The sequence below is a fragment of the Podarcis cretensis genome, assembly GCF_951804945.1.
Source record: "Podarcis cretensis genome assembly, chromosome: 10".
NCBI classification, from domain to species: domain Eukaryota; kingdom Metazoa; phylum Chordata; class Lepidosauria; order Squamata; family Lacertidae; genus Podarcis; species Podarcis cretensis.
The window spans coordinates 29,601,740-29,623,059 of NC_137179.1; the positions used below are offsets into that span (position 1 = coordinate 29,601,740).

At 47.0% G+C, this 21,320-nt stretch overlaps 1 protein-coding gene and 1 long non-coding RNA gene across 2 annotated transcripts in view; both read left to right on the forward strand.

Annotated features, from left to right (window-relative positions):
• Nucleotides 1-21,320, forward strand: part of LOC307225433 — a 180,651-nt gene that overhangs the window by 158,356 nt on the left and 975 nt on the right. The gene's annotated exons all lie outside the window — the stretch shown is intronic.
• On the forward strand, nt 1,221-19,293 carry GGA1 (golgi associated, gamma adaptin ear containing, ARF binding protein 1). The gene is made up of 17 exons (XM_079992530.1): nt 1,221-1,749; nt 3,330-3,414; nt 4,787-4,862; nt 7,616-7,714; nt 8,237-8,360; nt 9,086-9,186; nt 9,685-9,765; nt 10,381-10,518; nt 11,478-11,559; nt 11,939-12,046; nt 12,293-12,451; nt 13,024-13,088; nt 14,139-14,314; nt 14,435-14,721; nt 16,042-16,211; nt 17,316-17,426; nt 17,686-19,293. The coding sequence occupies exons 1-17, from the start codon at nt 1,707-1,709 to the stop codon at nt 17,794-17,796; spliced, it is 2,016 nt and encodes a 671-aa protein (XP_079848656.1). The 5' UTR covers nt 1,221-1,706; the 3' UTR covers nt 17,797-19,293.

The following is a 21,320-nucleotide window of genomic DNA, read 5'->3' on the forward strand; positions in this document are numbered from 1 at the left end:
ACATGGGGCTAGCAAATTATTTCCTTGAAATATAACCATTTATGATCAAGTATTCTGTTTCAAATAAATGCGTCTGTTTTCTTTTTTCCTGTCTTATTACTGACAACTGTAGGTTGGGGGGGGGGAGAATGGGATAAATAAATTAAAGTCATATAGAGCTAACACATCATGCCAATCTTTAAATAGAGGAAAAGGCCTTTCTGCTCAACACCTTTAATTACCTTGCAAAAAATGTCAGTGACTGGAACGTCCCCTCTTGTAAATAAATCAAAAGGCATCATAGTGCTACAATGCTCCTTTAAGTGGCATTTCACTGTTTAATTTTAAATTTTTATATATAGCTAGAAAAATCATATTGGAAGCTCTCTATTAGTTGAACAGCCAACTAAAAATGCATTTTAAAAAAAATGCATGCCCATTGTATTCAATGGGCCTCATCACTAGGGTTGCCATATTTCAAAAAGTAAAAACCAGGACACCCGAAAGTTGTTTAGCTTTGTTGAGGCTTTTTCGGACGCGAATTCCAGGTCGTGTCCTCAAAAATCAAGACGTATGGCAGCCCTACTCATCACTCCAGGCGAATTGTGAGACCGCCTCTAAATTTAACTTGCTTGCTTTTATAAAAAAATAAAAAATAAATAAATAAAAATATAGAAACAATGTGTTTTCCTGGCGCCGAATCAACCGATTCAAATCACCCTGGACGCTTAGGCTGACCCTCGTGCCTCCAGTGCCACTTTGCGAATACTGGCAGGTCCCTTAAAAGAGGCCTTTGTGTTGCTTTACTGGCCAGGCGCATTTTTGCCATGAATGCGCCCCACAAAGGTGACAGACCAACACGGAGAACGCCTTCAGACGTTACAGAACGGCTCCCACCGGCTCTCTCCCTTAGCCACGCCCTTTCCCGCCGTCGACCAATCAAACCGCGCCACCCATAACCCCGCCTCCGCGATAGCAACGCCCTATGGCAGCTATGCGCCCTTTCCTCTCTGTAAATTTTCAAACAAGGACACGGGACTCAGAGCGGAAGTTACTCCCTACGTCTCCCCCGCCCCGCCCTTCCCGTCTCTCTCGGGGAAGCCGTCGCGCTCCAATCAAAGGCCACCAACCACCTTGACACAAGCGGTGGCAAATCATAGACGCGCAGTTTGAGACGTTCTAGGCCCAGGCGTTATTCGTCTATGATATCCCGTCAGCGGCTTCTGCGTTGTACCATAGAGATGAAAAACCAATCTCCAATATAGGACTTGAAAACCATTGTGTTTTCCTTTCTCTCGTCTAGGACTATCCCGGCCCTTATGCCAGGCTTCCGGCTCCGGTCGTTTCCGCCGCGGCCCAGGAAGTTTACGCTACTCGTAAACTCGTCATACGGATATCAACCGCGCTCGGTGCCCATTTCACTTCCGCCCTCGGGGACGTTCTAGGCCCAGCCTGTCAACCTCAGTGACTCGGAGGAGGAAGCGGCGGACGGGGTTGTTGGTTTTTCTTTGGTTCTTTTTTTTTAAAACCCCGCTCCCGGGGGCGCTCTAGCCCTCACTTCCGCGGCTGTCTATAGTTCCAAGAACGGCCCACTCTCTAGACTGTTCTCTGGAGCAGTTCCTTCTCTATGGCTCCGCGCCGCCGGAGCGGGAGGGCGGCAGGGACGTCGCGTCTTTAGCCGGGAGGCCGCGGTAGCGGCGGCGGCGGCGAGGGAAGACCGGGAGCAGATGGAGCCTGGCATGGAGGCGGAGACGTTGGAGTCGAGGATCAGTGAGTGCGGGGGGGGGAGGGGCCCCCTCGGGGATTTCTAGCCCCACCCGGAGCCGCAGGTGCTGGTCCTGAGGGGAATCGTTGCCCTGGGCCTAACGCTCACCGGGGAACGGAGCTCGGGAGCTCTGGGCCAGGTAGCAGCCCAGACGCCCCCCTTCTCGCTTTTGTTTCCTCGCGAATCGCCGGGATGCTTTGCTCCCCGGCCCCGACCCACACAGTTCGTAACGTGCGAATGTGCAGGCGTGTCCCAGGAATACGCACCCCAAGTAAAGTGCTGTTGGATTCAGTAGGCTTGCTCTGCAGTCAAGCGCACCTAGAATTATTATTTTCCTCCTTTCATTTCTAATTGGTAAACCGCCTTTTTACATTACCATACTCAAGGCGGTTTACACATGCACACAACAAAGATCACCCACCTTATAACGATCTGATCCAGTGCAAAAAAAAAAGTCATAATAAAAACATAACTTTCAAATGTGCGCAGCCACTGAAAGAGAGGGGAAGAGACGCCTCTCCTACCACACTCTTGTCAGCTCTGGTGGTAAAGTATCAAGAGGTGCTTAAAATACATTCAGAGACATAGGCAATACCCAGTGAAGGCATACTTGAAAGTTAAGTCCACTGATCTCCCTGGTTCTGCACTTGAGTGTGAGTAAGATTGGATATCACCCATAATTTGCACTTGAATTGACAGGGAAAGAGACATTAGCTTGGGCTAACAATCAACCCCAAAATGAAGTGGACAGGTTTCATTTGGGGGCTATCCACTTTGAAGGTCTACATCCATTTCACACGAGAGTGAGTTTTGGTCTGTGAAAACTTCTGTCACAATATGGTTGTTGGTCTTTAAGCTGTATATCTTTTCTAGAGCTTCTTTCTGCCCCTTTTATTATCTATCCATACTGAGATCATTGTGTCATTCATTGTGTTCTCCAAAGCGGCTTGATTAATGCTTCAGAATTAACCTAGTTGGTTGATCATTATAAAAAGGCATGTTCTTCTTCTTGTGCCAGAAGATTGTTGATTAGGTATACCAAGATGAAAGCAAAATAAAAACACAAACAAACAAAACCCAGTGTAGTTATTTTGGCTATGGTGAGCATCTGGTCCTTAATGCAGCTTCATTTCACTTCATTTTTTTTAACATGATACTTAATAATGTAAGCTGGTGAAAATGTGGGTATGTCATCTTCCCAAGAGCTGAGGAGTTAGACTGAACCACTCTATCCTCCAGTCCCAGATCTCATTCATGATCATATGAAGCTATCTAGATTGAGTCATACTGTGGATGGCACTCGCAGATCTTTTCTAATCCTGCTTTGAAAGAGCTTTCCAAGCAGTGGTGCTAGGGATTGAATGTGGGACTTTTTGCGTGCAAGACATGTGCTCCTTTCCTGAGTTATGACCTCTTTCAGTTGCCTAATTCCCACTGTATGTCGTGGCACCCTTGCAGGAAACTGTCTTTTTTTAAACTTCCCTTTATGTGGGATACCGTTGGAAAACCACTCTGGGAAACTGTTGTTCCCCTTGCAGGTGAGATCTGCTCTTGACAGAAGTTTTTCTTTTCTTTATCAATTCAGATAGAGCTACCAATCCTCTGAACAAGGACCTGGAATGGGACAGCATTAATGCTTTCTGTGACCAGCTCAATAAGGAACTAGAGGGGTTAGTATACCTAATCTGTTGCCCTACAGATTATAGATAGATTAACTGTTTTGTCTGTGGATGCCACTCAAGAAGTAGCCTGAGTCACTCCAAATAACTGGTTAAATGAGGGGCTTCTAAAAAGCATTCAGAAGAAGCACATGGCTGCACCAGCACTCTGTTGTTTCTGGTTTTGTGTTTTGTCATCCCCCCCCTTCATTTGTACATTGATGTCCTAAGACTTTGGTTCATTTTCTTATTTTACATGAAACTGCGTTTCCTCTCATTGGGATAACATTTGTGGGGGGGGTGTTAGATATTAAAAATGGGAACCTACTTCTTTGTGAAGTAGTCAGGAGTTGGGGGGTGATGGAATGACAAATAGAAAAAAGGAATTAGTTAAAGAAGACATGATTTATTGGATGGGTATGCACAAAATCAGATCTGAAGAGGTTTGATGGCACAGTATGAATGCAGAGTTAGAGAAATACATTGTGTGGGGTAAACCTGTTTAAATGCTATGGGGATTTAGCAGATTGCAAAAAAGAATTGCTGTGCTGTGTGGGTGGGCTATAATAAACAGATAGTGTATAAGGAAATGGGAACATGGCACACCTCTCTTTGTCAGTAGTGAGTCAGGTTTCACAGTGTGGCCATTCTGGGTTACTGGAGTCTTTGACTAAGGTCTTGAATTAGGATTATGAATTCATCACGGGATAGACTATTCAGACCCCAGCCAGCATGGAAAGGGATGATGAGATTTGTAGTCCAGCATCCCTTAGAGGGCACCATGTTGGCTACACCTACTCTGGAGCAACAGAAAACAAATTTGACCTGTAATCTGCTCAAATTACTACTATTTCAAATTACTTCTAATGTATTTCAAATTACTGCTGCTACATATCTTCCAAACCTGAGACCTTGAAATTATGGTGTGGGAAACCACAGTAAATTACATAAAGCCTTTCAATAAAATGCCCAAACCGCTGATCTGTCAGGGGCAATTCCATTTCAGAAACCTAGGCAACCTCAGTTGCTTCAGATGCTGCTGCCTGGCCTCTGGGGGCTGCCTAACAACAACTGCTAATGGGATCAGCTGAGCTAGGAGGGACAGGCAGAGACAGTGGCTGGGTGTCTTGGCTGCAAGCCCAATTCTGCTGTAGCTGGAGAGTGCTGTAAACCAAACTGCATCAAAAGTGTGCTGAAGTTGCTGGAGCTAATTGGACTGTGAAATAAAATGAACACGGGAGTAAAAGAAGGCATCCAGCAGGTCCTACAAACTGCAGCACACACAGGAGTTAAAGCCAGACCATTAGCCCCAAGTGTTTTCACAACAAGATCTTTATCACAGCAGCAAGTCCTTCAGTAACCATTCCTGTGTCTTATCATTCAGCCCACCGCTTGCCACTCGACTTCTAGCTCACAAGATCCAGTCTCCACAAGAATGGGAAGCCATTCAGGCTCTTACGGTAAGAGGTTGTGAACCATTTCCTCCCAGTTTTAACTAAAGCAGGCGTGTGGAACGGTTGGCCCTCCCGATGTTGATGAACCACAACTCCAGTCAGCCCTAGCAAGAATGGCCAATGGTCAGGGATGTTGTGGAGTTTTAGTTCAGCTTCCCCACACCTGGACTAAAGGCTGGAAGGAGGGAGGTGAAGTTTCTGTGTGAATATCTCAGTCTGTGGTGTCATAACTACGTTTTGGATGCAGCCTTGGGCAGGGGTTGACCAAAGCTTAACACAAATCTATTCGAAGGCGGAGGCAGTTGGCTCAGGAGGGTTGATGAGTCCCCCCACTGTATAGCAGCAGGTCAGATAGTTTTGCCAGATGCTTTTGTTTTCTCATGGGATTCTCAGTATTTCGGAAGAGGCACTCTAGTCCCATTGTTTTCAGCACTTCAAGGACATAGCTGTCAACTTTTCCCTTTTTTTATTCTGAATAGGATTCCTCACAAGAAAAGGGAAAAGTTGACAGCTATGTTCAGGGATGATGTGGGGAGTGTTGGCCCAGAGGAGTGGTGAAAAACTTGCTCAAGCCAACAGCCTCCATTGAAACACTTTGGCAAGTTACAACTGATTTGTGTGGTTCTAGACACAGGATCAGTATAGAATTGGGCCTTGAATGGACCTGATGATTATGTACACTATGTACATCTCAGTGAAAAATCAGATAAGAGAAACAAGTGAACTAACTCTCACATTGCAGGGAAGGAAGTTTTCCCAGTCCTCCCACTACTGCCTCCAAAGAGATTAAGAACAAATAGATTTCCTAGGCTAATTTCTGATCCTCAGATGGACAAATGTAAAGATCGTGAATAAAAAATAGTTTGCTTACGCCACACATGGTTTTTTGTCTTGGCTCTTCTATCACAGTCTTTCATACACAGCACTTCCCACGTGCTCGTAAAGCCAGTGCTGTCCTATATAAAGTGGAAGAGGATCCCCCCACCCTTACATATGATTTAGGAAGTATTCTAGCCAGTTATGTTTTCCACCCTAATGAAGGTCTTTTCATCCGTGACTTAAGTATTCTCTTCCATTATTTTACACCATGGAACCTGATTTCAGTCTCAATTTTTTGAACTGGTATTTTCTTGACAGTGGCTCTTGGACTATTTAAGAAATAAATAAATTGAAAACAGTGCATACAAGGGCTAGTAATGGTACTTTTCTTGGACACACATTGAAGCATTGTAGAAGAGTTGTTTTAAGTCATAGTTATTGAGATGTAAACAGTTGTCTTATGTAAATAGTTGCATGATGAAAAAGTGAATCACAGCCAATATATATTTTTTCTCCACTTCTGTGATGTCTCACAAAGCATCCCATCTTTTGAATTTTATCTTCAGTGAGTAATTCTGGCATGATGGCGAGTGAGACAAGTACTTTTTCACAAGTCCAATTATTCTAGTCCTGCTCCTCTTCATACCACCTCTTTAGAGTCATGAGCCAGCTCCTTGAAGTCATGGGATTATTTTCTTTCAAAATATCTGAGCTCCTTTGAGAAACTGCATTTCTCTTGTTGAATGCTTCTTTACAGCCATGACGACTAGGAACTTGCCTTGCCTGTGGCAATTGTGCATTACGGTTATGGAATATGGGATTCGTTCCCCATCCACACAAAACAGTTGCTTTAGATGGTTAGGAACAATAAAAGTGCTTATAATTAAATGAGCGGAAATGCTAAATAAATTGCCAAACAAAAATTAGGGTACTTAGAAATATCACATTAAAAAGAAATTCATAAACTCTCAATTTAAAAACATCTGAATAAAAATGCCTCAAATGGTGTTCTATTTAAAATGAAGTTTATAGTCACAACTGTAAATCCCTGTTATTTCTTCCAGCCCCACTCCTTACATTCGTCTTGTAACATGAATTGAGGGGACTCTGACCAGGGTGCCTTCTGCTGATGTGAGAGAAGCTTTCGGATTCTAGCAAGAGTAAATGCAATTGGCACATAAGAGCTTGGGAAAGAGTAAATTCTCATCTGACTATTGACATGTGAAATATGGGATCAGGTGCCTAATAAGGATACTCTTGCAGCATTCAGTGTGTCTAATGAATTCTACTCACCTGTGCACACAGCAGCGGAGGAGGGCAGGATCTTTTGAGTCTCTGGGAACAGCAAACATTGAGCAACACATGTCATTGACTGGTTATGTCATTATGCATGAAGGGAATGCAAGGATGATGGGAACAAACACCTGGAGGGCCGTAGGTTCCCTATGCCTGGGATAAGGAGATTCAGCCCCTACTCAGAGGTGTACCCCAGAGGTGTCAGGAAGTGGTGGCCAATTCTGCATTGAGTTCAGATGGGATTCCCTTTGATTATTTCCAGCCCTGTGAGTTAGGGAAGGTAACTTGTGCAGGGAGCCACGTGGGAGCTTAAAATAGGTCTCCAAGGGACCCTATTAATAGCTGGAGTAGATTCACTGGCTGGATTCAGCCAAACATCAATGTAAAGCACAATGATGAGGTTCACTGCTGTGAGTATGGGCATCTGGAGGACAAAATGATAAACAAGGCAGTACATTTTTTTAAAAACGGGAAGAAACGTGTGATGTCTTCTGGTACGTATACTTCATAGGGTGCTGTTTGTGCCCTGTTCTAAATAGCTTCCCAGCCCTCTGTTCTATTGCACCCTGAAGCAGGGAATGGGATTACGGCCTCCTGGGGGTTAGATAACCATGCTCACTCCCTGCTGTCTTGCCCATGCACAGGTGCTGGAGGCCTGTATGAAAAGCTGTGGCAAACGCTTCCATGACGAAGTAGGCAAGTTCCGCTTCCTTAACGAGCTCATCAAGGTGGTGTCGCCCAAGGTGAGTCCCATCAGTGGTGTGGCAGGAACAAGAGGGGTGGCGACATAGGCTTCATTGAAACAGCAAAGAAGAAACTGTTTTACGCCATGCAGACTTTTCAGCAGACTTAGATTCCAGAAGGCAATTTAGGGATATACATTGGCTTTATGGCGATAGCGTGGGAAATCCAGAGCTGCTTGACAGAATATGTCTTTTATTTGTTCCTTTGATTTGTGTCCTCCCTCATGCTTACAGAAAGCCTCAGGTTGGCATTTGAATCCCCCTTCTCCCTTTGTGGGAGTGCTGAAGTAGAGATCAGATTCCATTCTGCCAGCAGCTACAGATGGTTTGATCTGGACTCCTTAACTTTCAAAATACAGCAAAGGGGTAAATCCTCACTTTCCACTCCAACCAAGTACACAAAATGTCACCTTGAGCTTGTTACAAAGCTCTCTGGGACCACAGTGCAAGCCTTTCTCCCAATATAAATTCCTCCTCTAAGTCCCGTCATGTTTGATGTGGGTGTGTGCTTGTTTCCCTCAGTATCTAGGAAGCCGAACCCCAGAGAAAGTGAAATCCAAGATCTTGGAGCTGTTGTATAGTTGGACGTTGGGTCTGCCCCATGAAGTGAAGATTACAGAGGCCTATCAGATGCTGAAAAAACAAGGTGAGAGACCCTTTCTGAGCCCAGAGAATCCATGGCTTCCGCAGCCCGCCCCCAGCTATGTGTTCTGATGCAGAAGAATGTAGTTTGTCAAGCTTTATTTATTTGTTTTTTACATTTTATTTCCCAACTTTGCCTCCAGGGAACTCAAGGTGGTATACCTGGTTCTCTTCCCCCCCCCACCCATGTCACCTTCACAGCAGCCCTGTGAAGTAGGTTAGGTTGAGAAATTGTGACATGCCCAATGTCACCTAGTGAGCTTTATTTCTGATTAGGAGTTTGAACCCTGGTCTCTCAGGGGCTAGTCCAACCCTCTCTAACCACTACACCATATTGGTTAACGTTTTGGCATTTTTTTAAAAAAAACATGAACTGCACATCAGCAGCACTGGAAGGATAGTACAGTGGTACCTCGGGTTAAGTACTTAATTCGATCCGGAGGTCTGTACTTAACCTGAAACTGTTCTTAACCTGAAGCACCACTTTAGCTAATGGGGCCTCCTGCTGCCACCATGCTGCCGGAACACGATTTCTGTTCTCATCCTGAAGCAAAGTTCTTAACCTGAAGCACTATTTCTGGGTTAGCGGAGTATGTAACCTGAAGCTTATGTAACCCGAGGTACCACTGTATTAAGAACTGAACATTCCCCTGTCATTGTTATTTCATAACAAAAACCATGAGAAATGCAGAGACCTTTAAGTTGGTAAAAACTGCTGTTTGCTTGCAGGGATTGTAAAATGTGACCCCAAGTTGCCGGACGATGCCCCCTTCCCACTGCCTCCTCCCAGGCCAAAGAATGTCATCTTTGATGATGAAGAGAAGTCCAAAGTAAGCACTAAATAGATGACTTTAAACTTTTCATCCAAGATAGAGTTTTCCGCTTTCTCAAGGTTAACTGGGGGAAATACTTCCAGGTTCAGAAGGAGCCTCTATCAGCCCCTTTAAATTTTCTGAATTTCTTACCTGCTGCAGTTTGTTTCCCCTGCAGTAACAGGAAAAAGTCTCCCGCAAAAATGGTGGAATTTCCCCCTGTATTCCCTTTAAACATCTTAATTTCCTATTTTGTTGCTAAGAGACTGGAATGTTATAGCAGGCTACCAAGCTAAATGTAAGCTACCAACCATGTGTGGTGGGTTCAAGAGAACTCTTGTTTTTGCTGCCTGCCTGGAACTGCCAAACAAGGGGATCCTTAGGGTTCTGGCAGGTCCCGGTATATAGTTGTTGGGCTAAGTGGTTACAAGCTGTAAGGCAGGGGTACAGAAATGCTCCCAGAGCAGCCTGTTTGCCCCTCAGGCCTGCTTTCCTCTGATCTATGTGCCTTTGCAGATGCTGGCTCGCCTGCTCAAAAGCTCCCACCCTGAGGACCTCCGGGCTGCCAACAAACTTATCAAAGAGATGGTTCAGGAGGTAAGCTTTCCCCACTGAGAACTCTTTCCACCTCCAGCTGTCAACCAGGTTTGTGCCGTTTGTGTGCCATTCTGCTCTTTTCCAAGGGATCTTAGAGCAGAGTTGTATCCCCACGGCAACCCTGTGACGTAGTTCAGGTAGTGAGTTGCATATCTGTGCAGGGATTCGAACCCGGATTCCATTCTGTGTCAAGCCCTCAAGCCCTCGTCCCTCCGTCCACATTGGGTTGAGGGGAGGAACAGTAAAATACCTGGCTGGAGCAGAGCAAGAAAATGAGTGGTGTGTTTTTACGTGTTCCTAGGTTGTCCTTTGCTGTTGTGCTGAGGGGTGGAGGGGGAAAGAGATTCTTGAGCTTCAGAAGTACAGTTTGCTGTTGTAAAAGGAGCTGTAATAGTTCTCTATAATGCAGCTGGGTAATGTCCCCCAGTGTCCAGGGTGTTGTGGCATTCTCTCAGCATGCAGCGGTGTCGGTGGTGTAAAACTGGAGGGTCTCAAATCACTGTCCAAACCAGAGTCCCTTCCACGTGGCATTCCAGAAAGTGGGCCACTTATTCTGAGTTTTCCAGAGGGGTAAGGAAGAAATCCCAGCTGCTCTCACCCTTCCACTTCTTCCAGGACCAAAAGCGAATGGAGAAGATCTCCAAGAGGGTGAATGCCATTGAGGAGGTAAACAACAATGTGAAGCTCCTGACTGAGATGGTGAATAACTACAGCAAAGGGGAGGCGACCGAGAGCAGCGAGGACCTAATGAAAGTAAGAAAAGAGCTGTCTTAGTTGTGGGAGCTTTTTACAGTGGTACCTTGGAAGTCAAACGGAATCTGTTCTGGAAGTCCGTTCAACTTCCAAAACGTTCGGAAACCAAGGTGCGGCTTCTGCTTGGCTGCAGGAAGCTCCTGCAGCCAATCGGAAGCCATGGAAGTTGTGTTGGACATTTGAGTTCCAAAGAACATTCACAAACCGGAACACCACCTGGGTTTGCAGTGTTCGGGAGCCAAAACGTTTGACTCGCAAGGTGTTCAGGATCCAAGGTACAACTGTAGTTCCTTCAGCTGGACTTGATGAAATTAATGATGATTTCAAATTGACACAAACCATAAATATCATTACAGGAATTTCAGAAACCTCCCCAAATACAAAAAAAATGTGTTTTTAGACTGTATATCAGGAGTGGGGAGCAGGTTCCAGCTGGAGGTCTAGATCCTGACCATCCCCCACCCTCGCAGGCCATTTTGACAAGTGGGCAGGACCTGTCAATCCTGGCGTCACAATGACATCAGGTGATCCAATGTAACAGATTTCCTTTGTGGGCATGAATTGAGTTCCACCTGCTGGGGAAGATCCTTTGCGTTGCTTGCTTGAATTCAGGTTGGCAGTGCAAAGGAATATTTGCACTGAAAGCAAGCCCTGCTTTGGATCTTGCTCTAACTGTTGATCTCAGCCGGGCTTGCTGTCCAGGGCCAGTCTGGTTCTTGCCACTGACAGCAAGTCTCCTTTGTCAAGGAGCAGCCAGAAGCATTTTTTAAGGTTCCCAGGTGTTCCTTGTGCCGTTTCTCTACCTGACCCACACGTGACATCACCTGTGATATCAGGTGTGGGCAGGTGTGTGAGACTTGGGGGGGGGGGGACGACGACGAACTAGAGCCAAATTGCGATCCCTGCTGTATATAACTCCAAGAGAGCATATTATGAAACCAACTCTTTCCCCATTGCAGGAGCTGTACCAGCGTTGTGAGCGCATGAGGCCCATGCTTTTTCGGCTTGCTAGTGATACAGAGGACAACGATGAGGCACTAGGTAAATGCAGTCTGCCACCTTAGATGGTGACAAGGGCCTTCCTATTCTTACCCATTCCCATTCCCACCCCCACCCCTCAGCTTCCCTACTTCCACCTCATGCTGAGCTGTTCAGGGCAGGCTACTTGGATGGGTGGGTGGAGGTCCGTGAGAAAATATTCCAAATTTCAGAACTGGATAAGCGAAGACTGTACTTTAATTGCATCAGTAGACCCACCAGGATGACAATCTAACTCAGTAGCCATCTACATGCTTTTAGCAATGCGGTAAATTCTTGTTGTGGAAAATCGACTTTTAGGCTTCAACATTCACACACATTCTTGTTGAATAATGGGGTGCTGGGGCACCCTGTGATCATTATCTTTGTCCTCCTGTTGCAGCGGAAATTTTGCAAGCCAATGACAACCTGACGCAAGTGATCAACCTCTACAAGCAGCTTGTGAAAGGAGAGGAGATCAATGGTGAGACTGCAGCTGGTTGTCTCCCAGGTAAGGAAGCCCAAGGAACGGACTGCCCTAAAGGGAAGGTTTTGCTTTGTCCTTTCCAAAGCAAGAACCTGACCACGAAATATTGCCGAGTGAAATTGGTTGGGCATCCAAACTTGCAATTACGGACGTGGAAGGAGGAAGGTCTTGGCAATAGGGCTGGGTCAGCTGAGCAGAAAATATAGGAAATGGGGGATTGTGGAACAAGCATCTAACTAGCATAATTGACTTGCTTGCTTCTTCTCATAGGCAGCACTTCAGCACTTCTGGATCTATCCGGACTCGACATGCTAACCACAAGCCCCTCCTACCCAGCCTTACCAAGCTTCTCAAGTGGTGGCTCAGCAACTTCTGTGCCAGAGCAGACCAGCTCCGTCTCTCTGCTGGATGACGAGCTCATGTCATTAGGTGAGTCCAGGGAAACTCTGAAGCCACCGGGAAATGGAAAGTGTCTGGCGTTCAAGGAGTACGCGGAATGGGGCTGGGCAAAACGGGAAGATGTTTGTGATCATGAAATGTAAGGGGGAAACTGGTTAGTTTCTCCACCAAACCTGGTGGGAGTAGAGGAGGACCTCCTTCTCCAGTTTCTCTGCTGTACATATTTATTTAAAACACTACCCCTTCTGCCCTCCATAGAGCTCAACACCTTTAAAGACAAGGACAAAAACCACATATTAACAATCTAAAACAACTATTGCAGGGTAAGAGTGAAACAGGAGCAGGAAATAACAGAATACAACAGTAATCTTTAAAAACACACCCACCCACCAGCACCACCATTCTGTAAGAGAGCACCTCAGAGCCCAAGGAAGGCTCTACCAGTTTGCAGAAGGCCATTAAGGAAGATGAGAGGTCGCCTTCCCTGAAAGGGTGTTCCAAAGGCAAGATACAGTTTACAAACCTCTGCCTGGTCCTACGCTCTTTGGATTCTCCATTCTGGCATCATGGGATCTCCTTTATCTTTTTCTTCTCCTCTCTAGGGCTTAATGATCCAGCAACTCCCTCAGCCCAGGGTACAGATAACAGTGGCTGGAACAATTTTCAGGTAAGGGCTTGGTTTTTAGAAAATATTAATTTCTTTTTAAGAGAATTCAGAACCCTTTTGGGATGGGAGAAGAACTGCAGCTGATGCTGCAGGTTTTTCAAGGAGGAAAGAAGGTCACCTGTAAGGCCAAACTATTCATTTTCTCCACTGAATTTGTCCTATGAAACCTGCACATGGATGGTCACAAATGAAGACTGCATGTGTGTATTTTTGCTCAGAGTGCGTATTCTGAAGAACTGAAACTGACTATATTCCCACAGCATGTGTACAAGGGCTGGCGGTGAGGAAACATGCATACATACATACAATCATTGAATATGGCAATCTGTGTGTGCATGTGGTTTCTATGTAGAAGTAACGTATGAAGGAAATGCTGTAAATTCTGGGGTAGTTCTCATCATCTACTACCATTTCAGGATGTTGGCTCTTCAACTGGGAATGGGGGGAACTTTCAGTCGGACTAGAACAAAGCTCCATTGCACATGAAAACCAATCTCCCTGCTCCTAGTGGTCTTTGTGAGAGGAAGGGGAAGTCCTGCTTTCTTGGAGTGGAGAGAAAAGGATTGAAGTAGCTTGAGGCTGCAGCTTCCCTTCATCATATGAAGTCTCCAGCAAATGGAGAGTTGCCTCTTATTTTTGTGGGTGAACAGGCGTTTCCCTCTATTGCTTGAGAGTGAACATTAATCTCTGACTGCTGCATTGTTGGTATGTATGGGACCCCCTTTTTAGCTCCATGCATCAGCACCAAACCTTGTAGTAATAACATTCCCATCATCCCCATCATTCCTTGAGTGGTGCTGTCAGTATGGGGCTTGTGCAAGTTTGCTCTGTGGAAATGTACAAACTTGCAAACCACTGCAGTCCTTCCAGCTGTGTTCTGAAGCAGGATCACAGTAGTTTGCCAGAGCTGTCATCGTGTTTCGAAGGCCATGTATTGAACTGTGTTCTTTGTACTGGGTGGTAATATTGCTGATCTCCCTGCCAAGGGGTTTTGCTTCAGTTTGCTTGCTCTTGGTTGCATTGCTGTTAGTTCTTCTCTTTCCACTGCAGTCTTCTGACAGCCCTGAACTTGGCGCGCCCCCAGTCCCACCCACCCCAGCAGGGAAAGCTGATGCTGGGCCACCTACTACGACACCTCCTGCTGCCAGCGGCATGGATGACCTGGATCTGCTGGGCAAGACTTTGATGCAACAGTCTCTTCCCCCAGAGTCTCTGCAAGTCAGATGGTAGGAAGCAAGGTGGGGAAGGGCCGGCTGCGAGGAGGGAGAGCAGCTTCTGGCTGAAGTGGAAGCCCGTCTTCCTGCTCCTTCTCTCAACAGCTTGTGTCTCTCTTGCCCACTTTGCAGGGAGAAGCAGCCCCCGCCACGGTTGACACTGCGCGACCTCCAAAACAAGAGCAATTCCAGCCCAGCTGTGAGCACCAGCAGCGCCCTGCCTCTCTTCCCGAGCCTCTCTTCAAACCCTCCTGCCCCCTTGCCCCTGTCCTCCGAGCAGCCAGCACCTGCCGCAGTTCCTCGGGGGCCCCCAACACCTTCTGGAGCCACGCTCCCCACAGCAGGTCTCCCTGCTTCCACATCCCCCCTGGAAATCTCACTGACAAACGTCACGGTGCCTCTGGAATCCATCAAACCAAGTGAGTCTGGGCAGAGGTAGAGGGTGGCCTTACCCTGGGACAGGTGGCTTGGCTCAGCTGCTTGAGATACTTGGGGCTATTCATTCTGCAAGCACCTTTTCTCTCAGATGGGTGGAAGGGGCTTGATCTTCGCCAGGGTGGGTTGATGAATCTTACCTCCCAGCAAGGTGTTGGACTCCAGGATGCAAGGTGGTGGCTCTCCTAGTTCTTCTCAGCTCTCTGATGGACTGGTAGGAAAGAGCACATATGCAGGAAGCCGCCATATGTTGAAACCCTTCTTGTAAATAAGTCTCAGCCCAAGAAGGTCTTCTGCACCTGTTGCGAAGCATCTTCACTTGCCCCGACTTTTAGAGGCTAAGTGTTAGCTGGGAGCAGGGCCGTCTTTAGCATATGTGCTGCCAGGGTGCAAAGATCTGCCCAGCGCCCCCAAATTTAGTTTAGCGAAACAGTCGTGTCAAAGGTGCCGCTGCACAGCAGCTCAATACAATATGGAACATAATATTTTGATGTAAGAGTTCATTTCACATGCACGGCACTGTTGTGAATGACAAGCGCCATCATTGAGTCTAACAAGCACCGCCGTTGTGAATGATAAGCACCACAGCTAGCACAACGTGTCTTTAGTGAATGAGCGCACAAAGTTGAAAGTCCTTTAGTGAAATGGTAGGTATGCATTTCGGTAATACCTAGGTGTATATGTATTTTGTTTTTCTAGCTTGCTCAAAATTATTTATTATTTCGTAACAGGTAAATAGTTAAGTGCTTAGGCGGCTCCAGTGGCGGGCGCCTGTTGCCCCCCAGAATTCGGCACCTGGGCGCCCTGCACCCCTTGCACCCCCTGGTAAAGACGGCCCTGGCTGGGAGGAGACTGTGGGGAAGGACTTATGATCTGCTTTTCAGTATTGAAATTGACGTGTCTTTGCCTCTTTACAAACCTGTTGTTGCCAGCCTTTGCTGCATCTGAGAAAGGATGTGCTATTAACTTAAACAGCGTTAAACAAGGAGATTGAGTTACAAGCTGTTCTCAGCCTTGTTTGGGCTCCAGAGGGCGCCTGTGGCAGCACAATGGGTCAGTGTGTCTGGCAGCTAACCAGAAGGTTGGTGGCTTGAGCCCACCCAGGGACAACTGGGCAGAATTCCTGCATTGCAGGGGTGTGGACTAAAAGACCCTTGGGGTCCCTTCCAACTCTACAGTTCTATGATTCAAATGTTATAATGTCCAACATGTAATTGCGTTTAGCCATCGAGTGAATTGTTTGCCTCTGCGGAATGAACCAATCCTCTCTCTTCTGTGCTTCTCCTGGTATGTCTTTGCTCCAGGCAACATCCTGCCGGTGACAGTGTATGACCAGCATGGATTCCGCGTCCTTTTCCACTTTGCCAAGGACTCTCTGCCTGACCGGCCTGATGTGCTAGTAGTGGTCATCTCCATGCTCAGCACAGCCCCCTTGCCCATTAGGAACATCATCTTTCAGTCTGCCGTCCCCAAGGTATTTTATTGACTTACTTCATTCATATCCTGACTTCCTTTCGGTGCAAGATGCAAAGCAACTCACAGCATGAATTAAAAAAGATGCAACCAAAACCACAGATAAATATCACTAAAAGCAATTTATTATAAACAGGTTCTAGTGCAACACACTAACCGCTACTCCACACTGCTTTGAGAAGGTGGAGGAAGACAGCAGGCCTGCAACCCTTCCCAGGGCCCCATGAACACTACCTGTGCAATCTTCATACATTCCTCTTGCCTCCGTTTTTGATAACTTAGGAGTGGGAGGCGGTGTAGCTCTGTGGTAATAACCATGCTTTATTTTCAGAAGGTCTCAGGTTCATTCCCCTGGCATCTCCTGTTAAAAGGATCTTGAAATATCAGAGCTAAAACAGGGAAGATCCTGCCTGAGACCTTGGAGTCCTGCTGCTAGCTGAAAAAAGATGTCTGCCAGTGGTCTGTTTTATACAAGACGATTTCAAATTTTGGCCCAGCGGTCATTTGCTGCCAATCCCCATGCCAGCGGTGTGGGACCAGCGTTGGGCTTCAATTCCCATCATCCTCAGCCAGCATGGCCAGTGGTCAGGAATGTGGATGGCAGGAAATTGTAGTCCAGCATCATCTCAAGGGTTGTGGGTCTGACACCCACATTGGGCAAAAAGATTCTTTGCAGGGGGTTGTGTCTCTTGCAACTGTACAGTTCTATGATTCTATGTACTCAGTTGTATATTGGCACTTGTACTGTAAAGATTAGCTGTATTTGGAACACCAAATCTGAGGACCCTGCCCCCTAAAATAGTCAAAGATTGGGAAAAGTATTGGTCCGGTTTACATTTCCTGCCGTCCACTGTGAAAAAGAAAGAGCCAGGTTTTTTAAATCCTGAGCCCAAAGCACCCAGATTATTGCATTAAATCAAGGTTCTGGCACTAGGGGGAGCTGTTTTCACAGCAGCGTAGATGGAGATGGAACGTGGAAGACTCTAACCAGGTGATCTTTCCATCTTGGCTGCTTAGAAGCAGGTTTATGAGATTCTCCAGTTTGTGCTCTTTGACAGCTTCAGGTCAGTCACTGAATCCTCCTAATGCACTCTCGTTTCTGTAGGTGATGAAAGTGAAGCTGCAGCCACCCTCGGGGACAGAGCTTCCGGCATTCAACCCTATTGTGCCCCCCACTGCAATCACCCAGGTCCTCCTGCTTGCTAACCCACAGAAGGTAATGGCACCTCGGCAGAGGGGTAGGGTGGGCGGCATTTCTTGTCCTATCAGCGTCAAACTGCTAATGCCCTGCCAGCATTTTTTCTTCCCCCTCCCTCCTTTATTAAGAGCCCTGCGGGATCATTGCAGCTGCGCTTCGAGTCCGCCACCTTTTTCCCAGATGCCTGTAGGAAACCCTCAAGCACGACCCCTTGAGCGCAAGAGGCACCCCATAAGAAGGGAAACCTCACCTGTTGCTCATCTTTCCCTCTGTCCAGGAGAAAGTAAGACTACGATACAAGCTGACCTTCACCATGGCCGACCGAACCTACAATGAAATGGGCGACGTGGACCAGTTCCCCCCTCCAGAGTCATGGGGCGACCTTTAGTTGCTGCCGCCACTGCACTGCGTCTGGCTTCAAAGGATCCTGCCGCCTCTAGGACAAGAGCTTTCCCAGAGCTGGCTGGCCCTCAGACCAAGCTCTCAGACTGGAATGGCTGGCAGCTGGCCGTAGGCTGTGTGTGGAGGACAGTGGGCTGAGGGGAGGCCTGCTGGGGTTGGTGGGGGCAGGGCTGGTTGAGTGAGTTGTTCTCCATTCTTCTAACTTGGTTTCTGAGCCCCCTCCTCTCACCTTGCTCTCCCAGCTCTTGCTTTTCTCCCCACGGAAGAGGGCAGTCACGATCAGCTCCGAGAAGTCCGGGGAGAGACTCCTGGGACCGTTTCCCCTCCTCTTTCCTGGTTAAGGTTATGTTGGACCTGACCCCCCTTCCCAACCTTCAGCTCTTTTCACACTCCACCCTGTCCACACACAAGCTTGATACTTGGGAGTGAGGCCCCTCGCTCTGCTTCCCTGTGTCGCAACACAAAGCTGCGCTGGGTTCTCAGATGGGGCAAAAGGCACCACCGTTTTGCCACCTGAGGCCTAGTTGTTGGCGCCTGCTCACGACTCTGCTGGCAAAACAGCCTTGACACAACAGGAGGGTGTTTGGGTCTGTTTTGCTCACGAGGCCTTTCCTTCACCCTGGGCTGGATCATGGCCGTGGGCTAACGCTCCCCATGCTGAATGAGCCACCAGTGAGCCGAGTCAGACTCAGCTAATGGGATGGGCGAGGAGGAAAGTGGGTAGTGTGCCTCGTCTATTATGCCTTACGTTCAAAGAGTTGGTAGTTGTGGCCTGTTGTGCAGCTGCAAGGGAGGGGTCGTAGTCCACACTCTCCTCTCCTTTCTGGGAGAGGAAGCCGACAATACCAAGAGGCTGCCTACAGGGTGAAGAGGGGCCCACTATATTGCCTGTGTGGCACTGTAGAGCTCCTGCATTTCACAGCTAAATATGGCACAGGCCTGGTACTCGGGAGGAGGGCGCTGAGGAGGAAAGAGTTGCCATAACAATGTCTGGTTCCCCACAGACCTTTGCCAGCTGAAGCTTCCCCTCTTCTCCCGCCCACCAACTGGTGTGCTCACAGGATTTGGGCTAGGAAGCACCCACTCTGACTGACTTGAGTTCTCCTCAAGCCTGAGTGGGAGTGAGGCCTCAGCAAGTTACTGAACAGGCTGCTCCCCAGCAGGTGGACTTGAGCTTTACGGTTGAGAGCAGTGGGTGGGATTGTGAAGAACGATGTTTTGCCCAGGGGGCTTACGTCCCTGTTTCTGACAACAATTATCTCCTTTTGGTAGGAAAGCCTTTCTGAAGTGGGGTTCTGCTGTGACTGGATACTTTTACTTTCTGGTCTCTTTCAGGGTTCTCTTTGACCCCTTTCTAGATTCGGTTTGGTTTGGTTCTTGAAACAGGCTTGTATATATATTTTTGGTGAAAATTCTGCCTATGGAAAAGGACTTTAAAATACTCTGCTGTATTAATGGGAAATAAAACAATTTCTTTCCTGAAGCGCATTAGTCAGGACTTGATTGGAAGGGCACGAGGATCCCATGCTCTGCTTATCTCTCACTTGCAGGCCTTTGTCTTTTCTCCACTCAACCCTGTCTTGATCCTCACTACCTTAGAGTACTGTGTGTACTCTGTGCTTCTTAAAAAAAACCCATCAAAATACTATTTTGAGAAAAGCTGAATTCTGTGCTCTATATTATGCAAATACGCTTGTTTTTTATTTGTTTTACTCTACCCCTCCTAGTTGTAGGGGCACATAAGTTTTACTCTGCTTTGGCAGCACTGTCTGCCTAATTCTAAATGTTTTGTCTTGAGGGCTAGGAAATTGCTTTTTTAAAAAGTCAAAATTCTCAAGATACTAACATGCACGCCCAGTTCCCAATTCTAGACTTGGATCTGTAAGCACGGAATAGGCACAGCTCAGTCTGTAGTTCCACACCTGTAAATGGTCAACTTCAAGAAATACTCCGGAAGTTGTTGGAAGTAAAAATTGTGCATCACTTAGTATCCCCCCCCCCCCAATATTAACCCTGTTCATCTCGGAAATGGAAAATGAGACCACTTTTTCTGTTACGTTTTGCAATCGAGGAAGTGCTGCAATAATCAGTGACTTCAGGTGCTTTAATTGTTTAGACTGGATAATTGCATATGTTCCGGTCAGGACAAAGAGGTTTTAGATGCCTGCAATGACTGTGCCCTGGAACATTTGGTCATGAAACTGACTAGAGGGGATGCAACCCTTAACTTAAGGGGCACCCAAGACCTGGTGCAGGATGTAAACGTTGAACCATTTGCAAAACAAAAACCCTGCTAATATAATGTAGTTGTACAAATCTACATTCTGGTTGCCTCACCTTAAAAAGGATCCTTGTAGAGCTGGGAAGGGCAACCAAAGTCACTTGAGGGGCTGAAGCAACTCTCCTATAGGAAAGGAGATGATCTTTGGGCCTTCTTAGGTTAGAAAAAAAGGCAAGGGGACATGATAGAGGTGTATAAGACTATGCAAAGTATGGGGAAGCGGATAAGAAGAAGTTTTTCTCCCTCTCATAACGCTCGAACTCAGGGACATCCAATGAAGCTGAATGTTGCTGAAAGATTGAAGACGGGGGGCGGGGCGCAACACATAGTTAAACTATGGCATTCGCTCCCACAAAAGGTAGTGATGGTCACCAACTGGGATGTCTTTAAAAGAGGATTAGACAAATCCATGGAGGATCAGGTTATTGATAGCCACCAGCCATGATGGCTGGAGTCCACTTACCATATTGGAGGTGTTGTTGGTAGAGCATGGGACTCTTAATCTCAGGGTCATGGGTTTGAGTCCCACATACCTGCATTGCAGAGGGTTGGACTAGATGACCCTTGTGGTCCCTTCCAACGCTAAAGTTCTATGATTCTGAATACCAGTTGCTGACAATCACGGGTGGATGGAGTGCTGCTGCTGGCTTTCTACAAGCATCTGGTTGGCCACTGTGAGGTCAGAAGGCTGGATTAGAGGGGCCATTTATCTTTTTAGAGGACTCTGAGCCCCAGCAACCATTTCCAGTCATCCCAGCTTCTGTTCCTCTATCTCAATTCCTGTTTCAGTGCCAGGAACATCCATGTGACATTAAGATACGAATATGGCAACTACCGTTGGCTCCTTGTTTTTGTTAGGGTTGCGATGGTGCGATGATCTCCTCAAGAGCCAGGCTATTTCTGCATTTGTGGAGGCGTGGAAGTGCTACCAAAGCTAACCAAGGCATTAACTCTGGAAAATGTCACCTCTTCCTCCTCTTCCTCCTGCCGGCAAGCTTGGTCTCAGCTCAAACTTGTGGGCTTGTCGTTTGTGGCTGGGTCTGCTGTGTGCAGAGCTCACACTTCCTCTTCTTCCCCACTTCCCACTCCTTTTGCAGAGGCCTCTGCAGCAATAATTGCTGCTGTGTGTCGCAGAGCTGCATTCAGTAGTGGTTGTGGAGGCCAGAAGGTAGCTACTTAACAGTGTGCAGCTGGATGTCTTGTTTGGGAACATAATACTGCTCCCATCT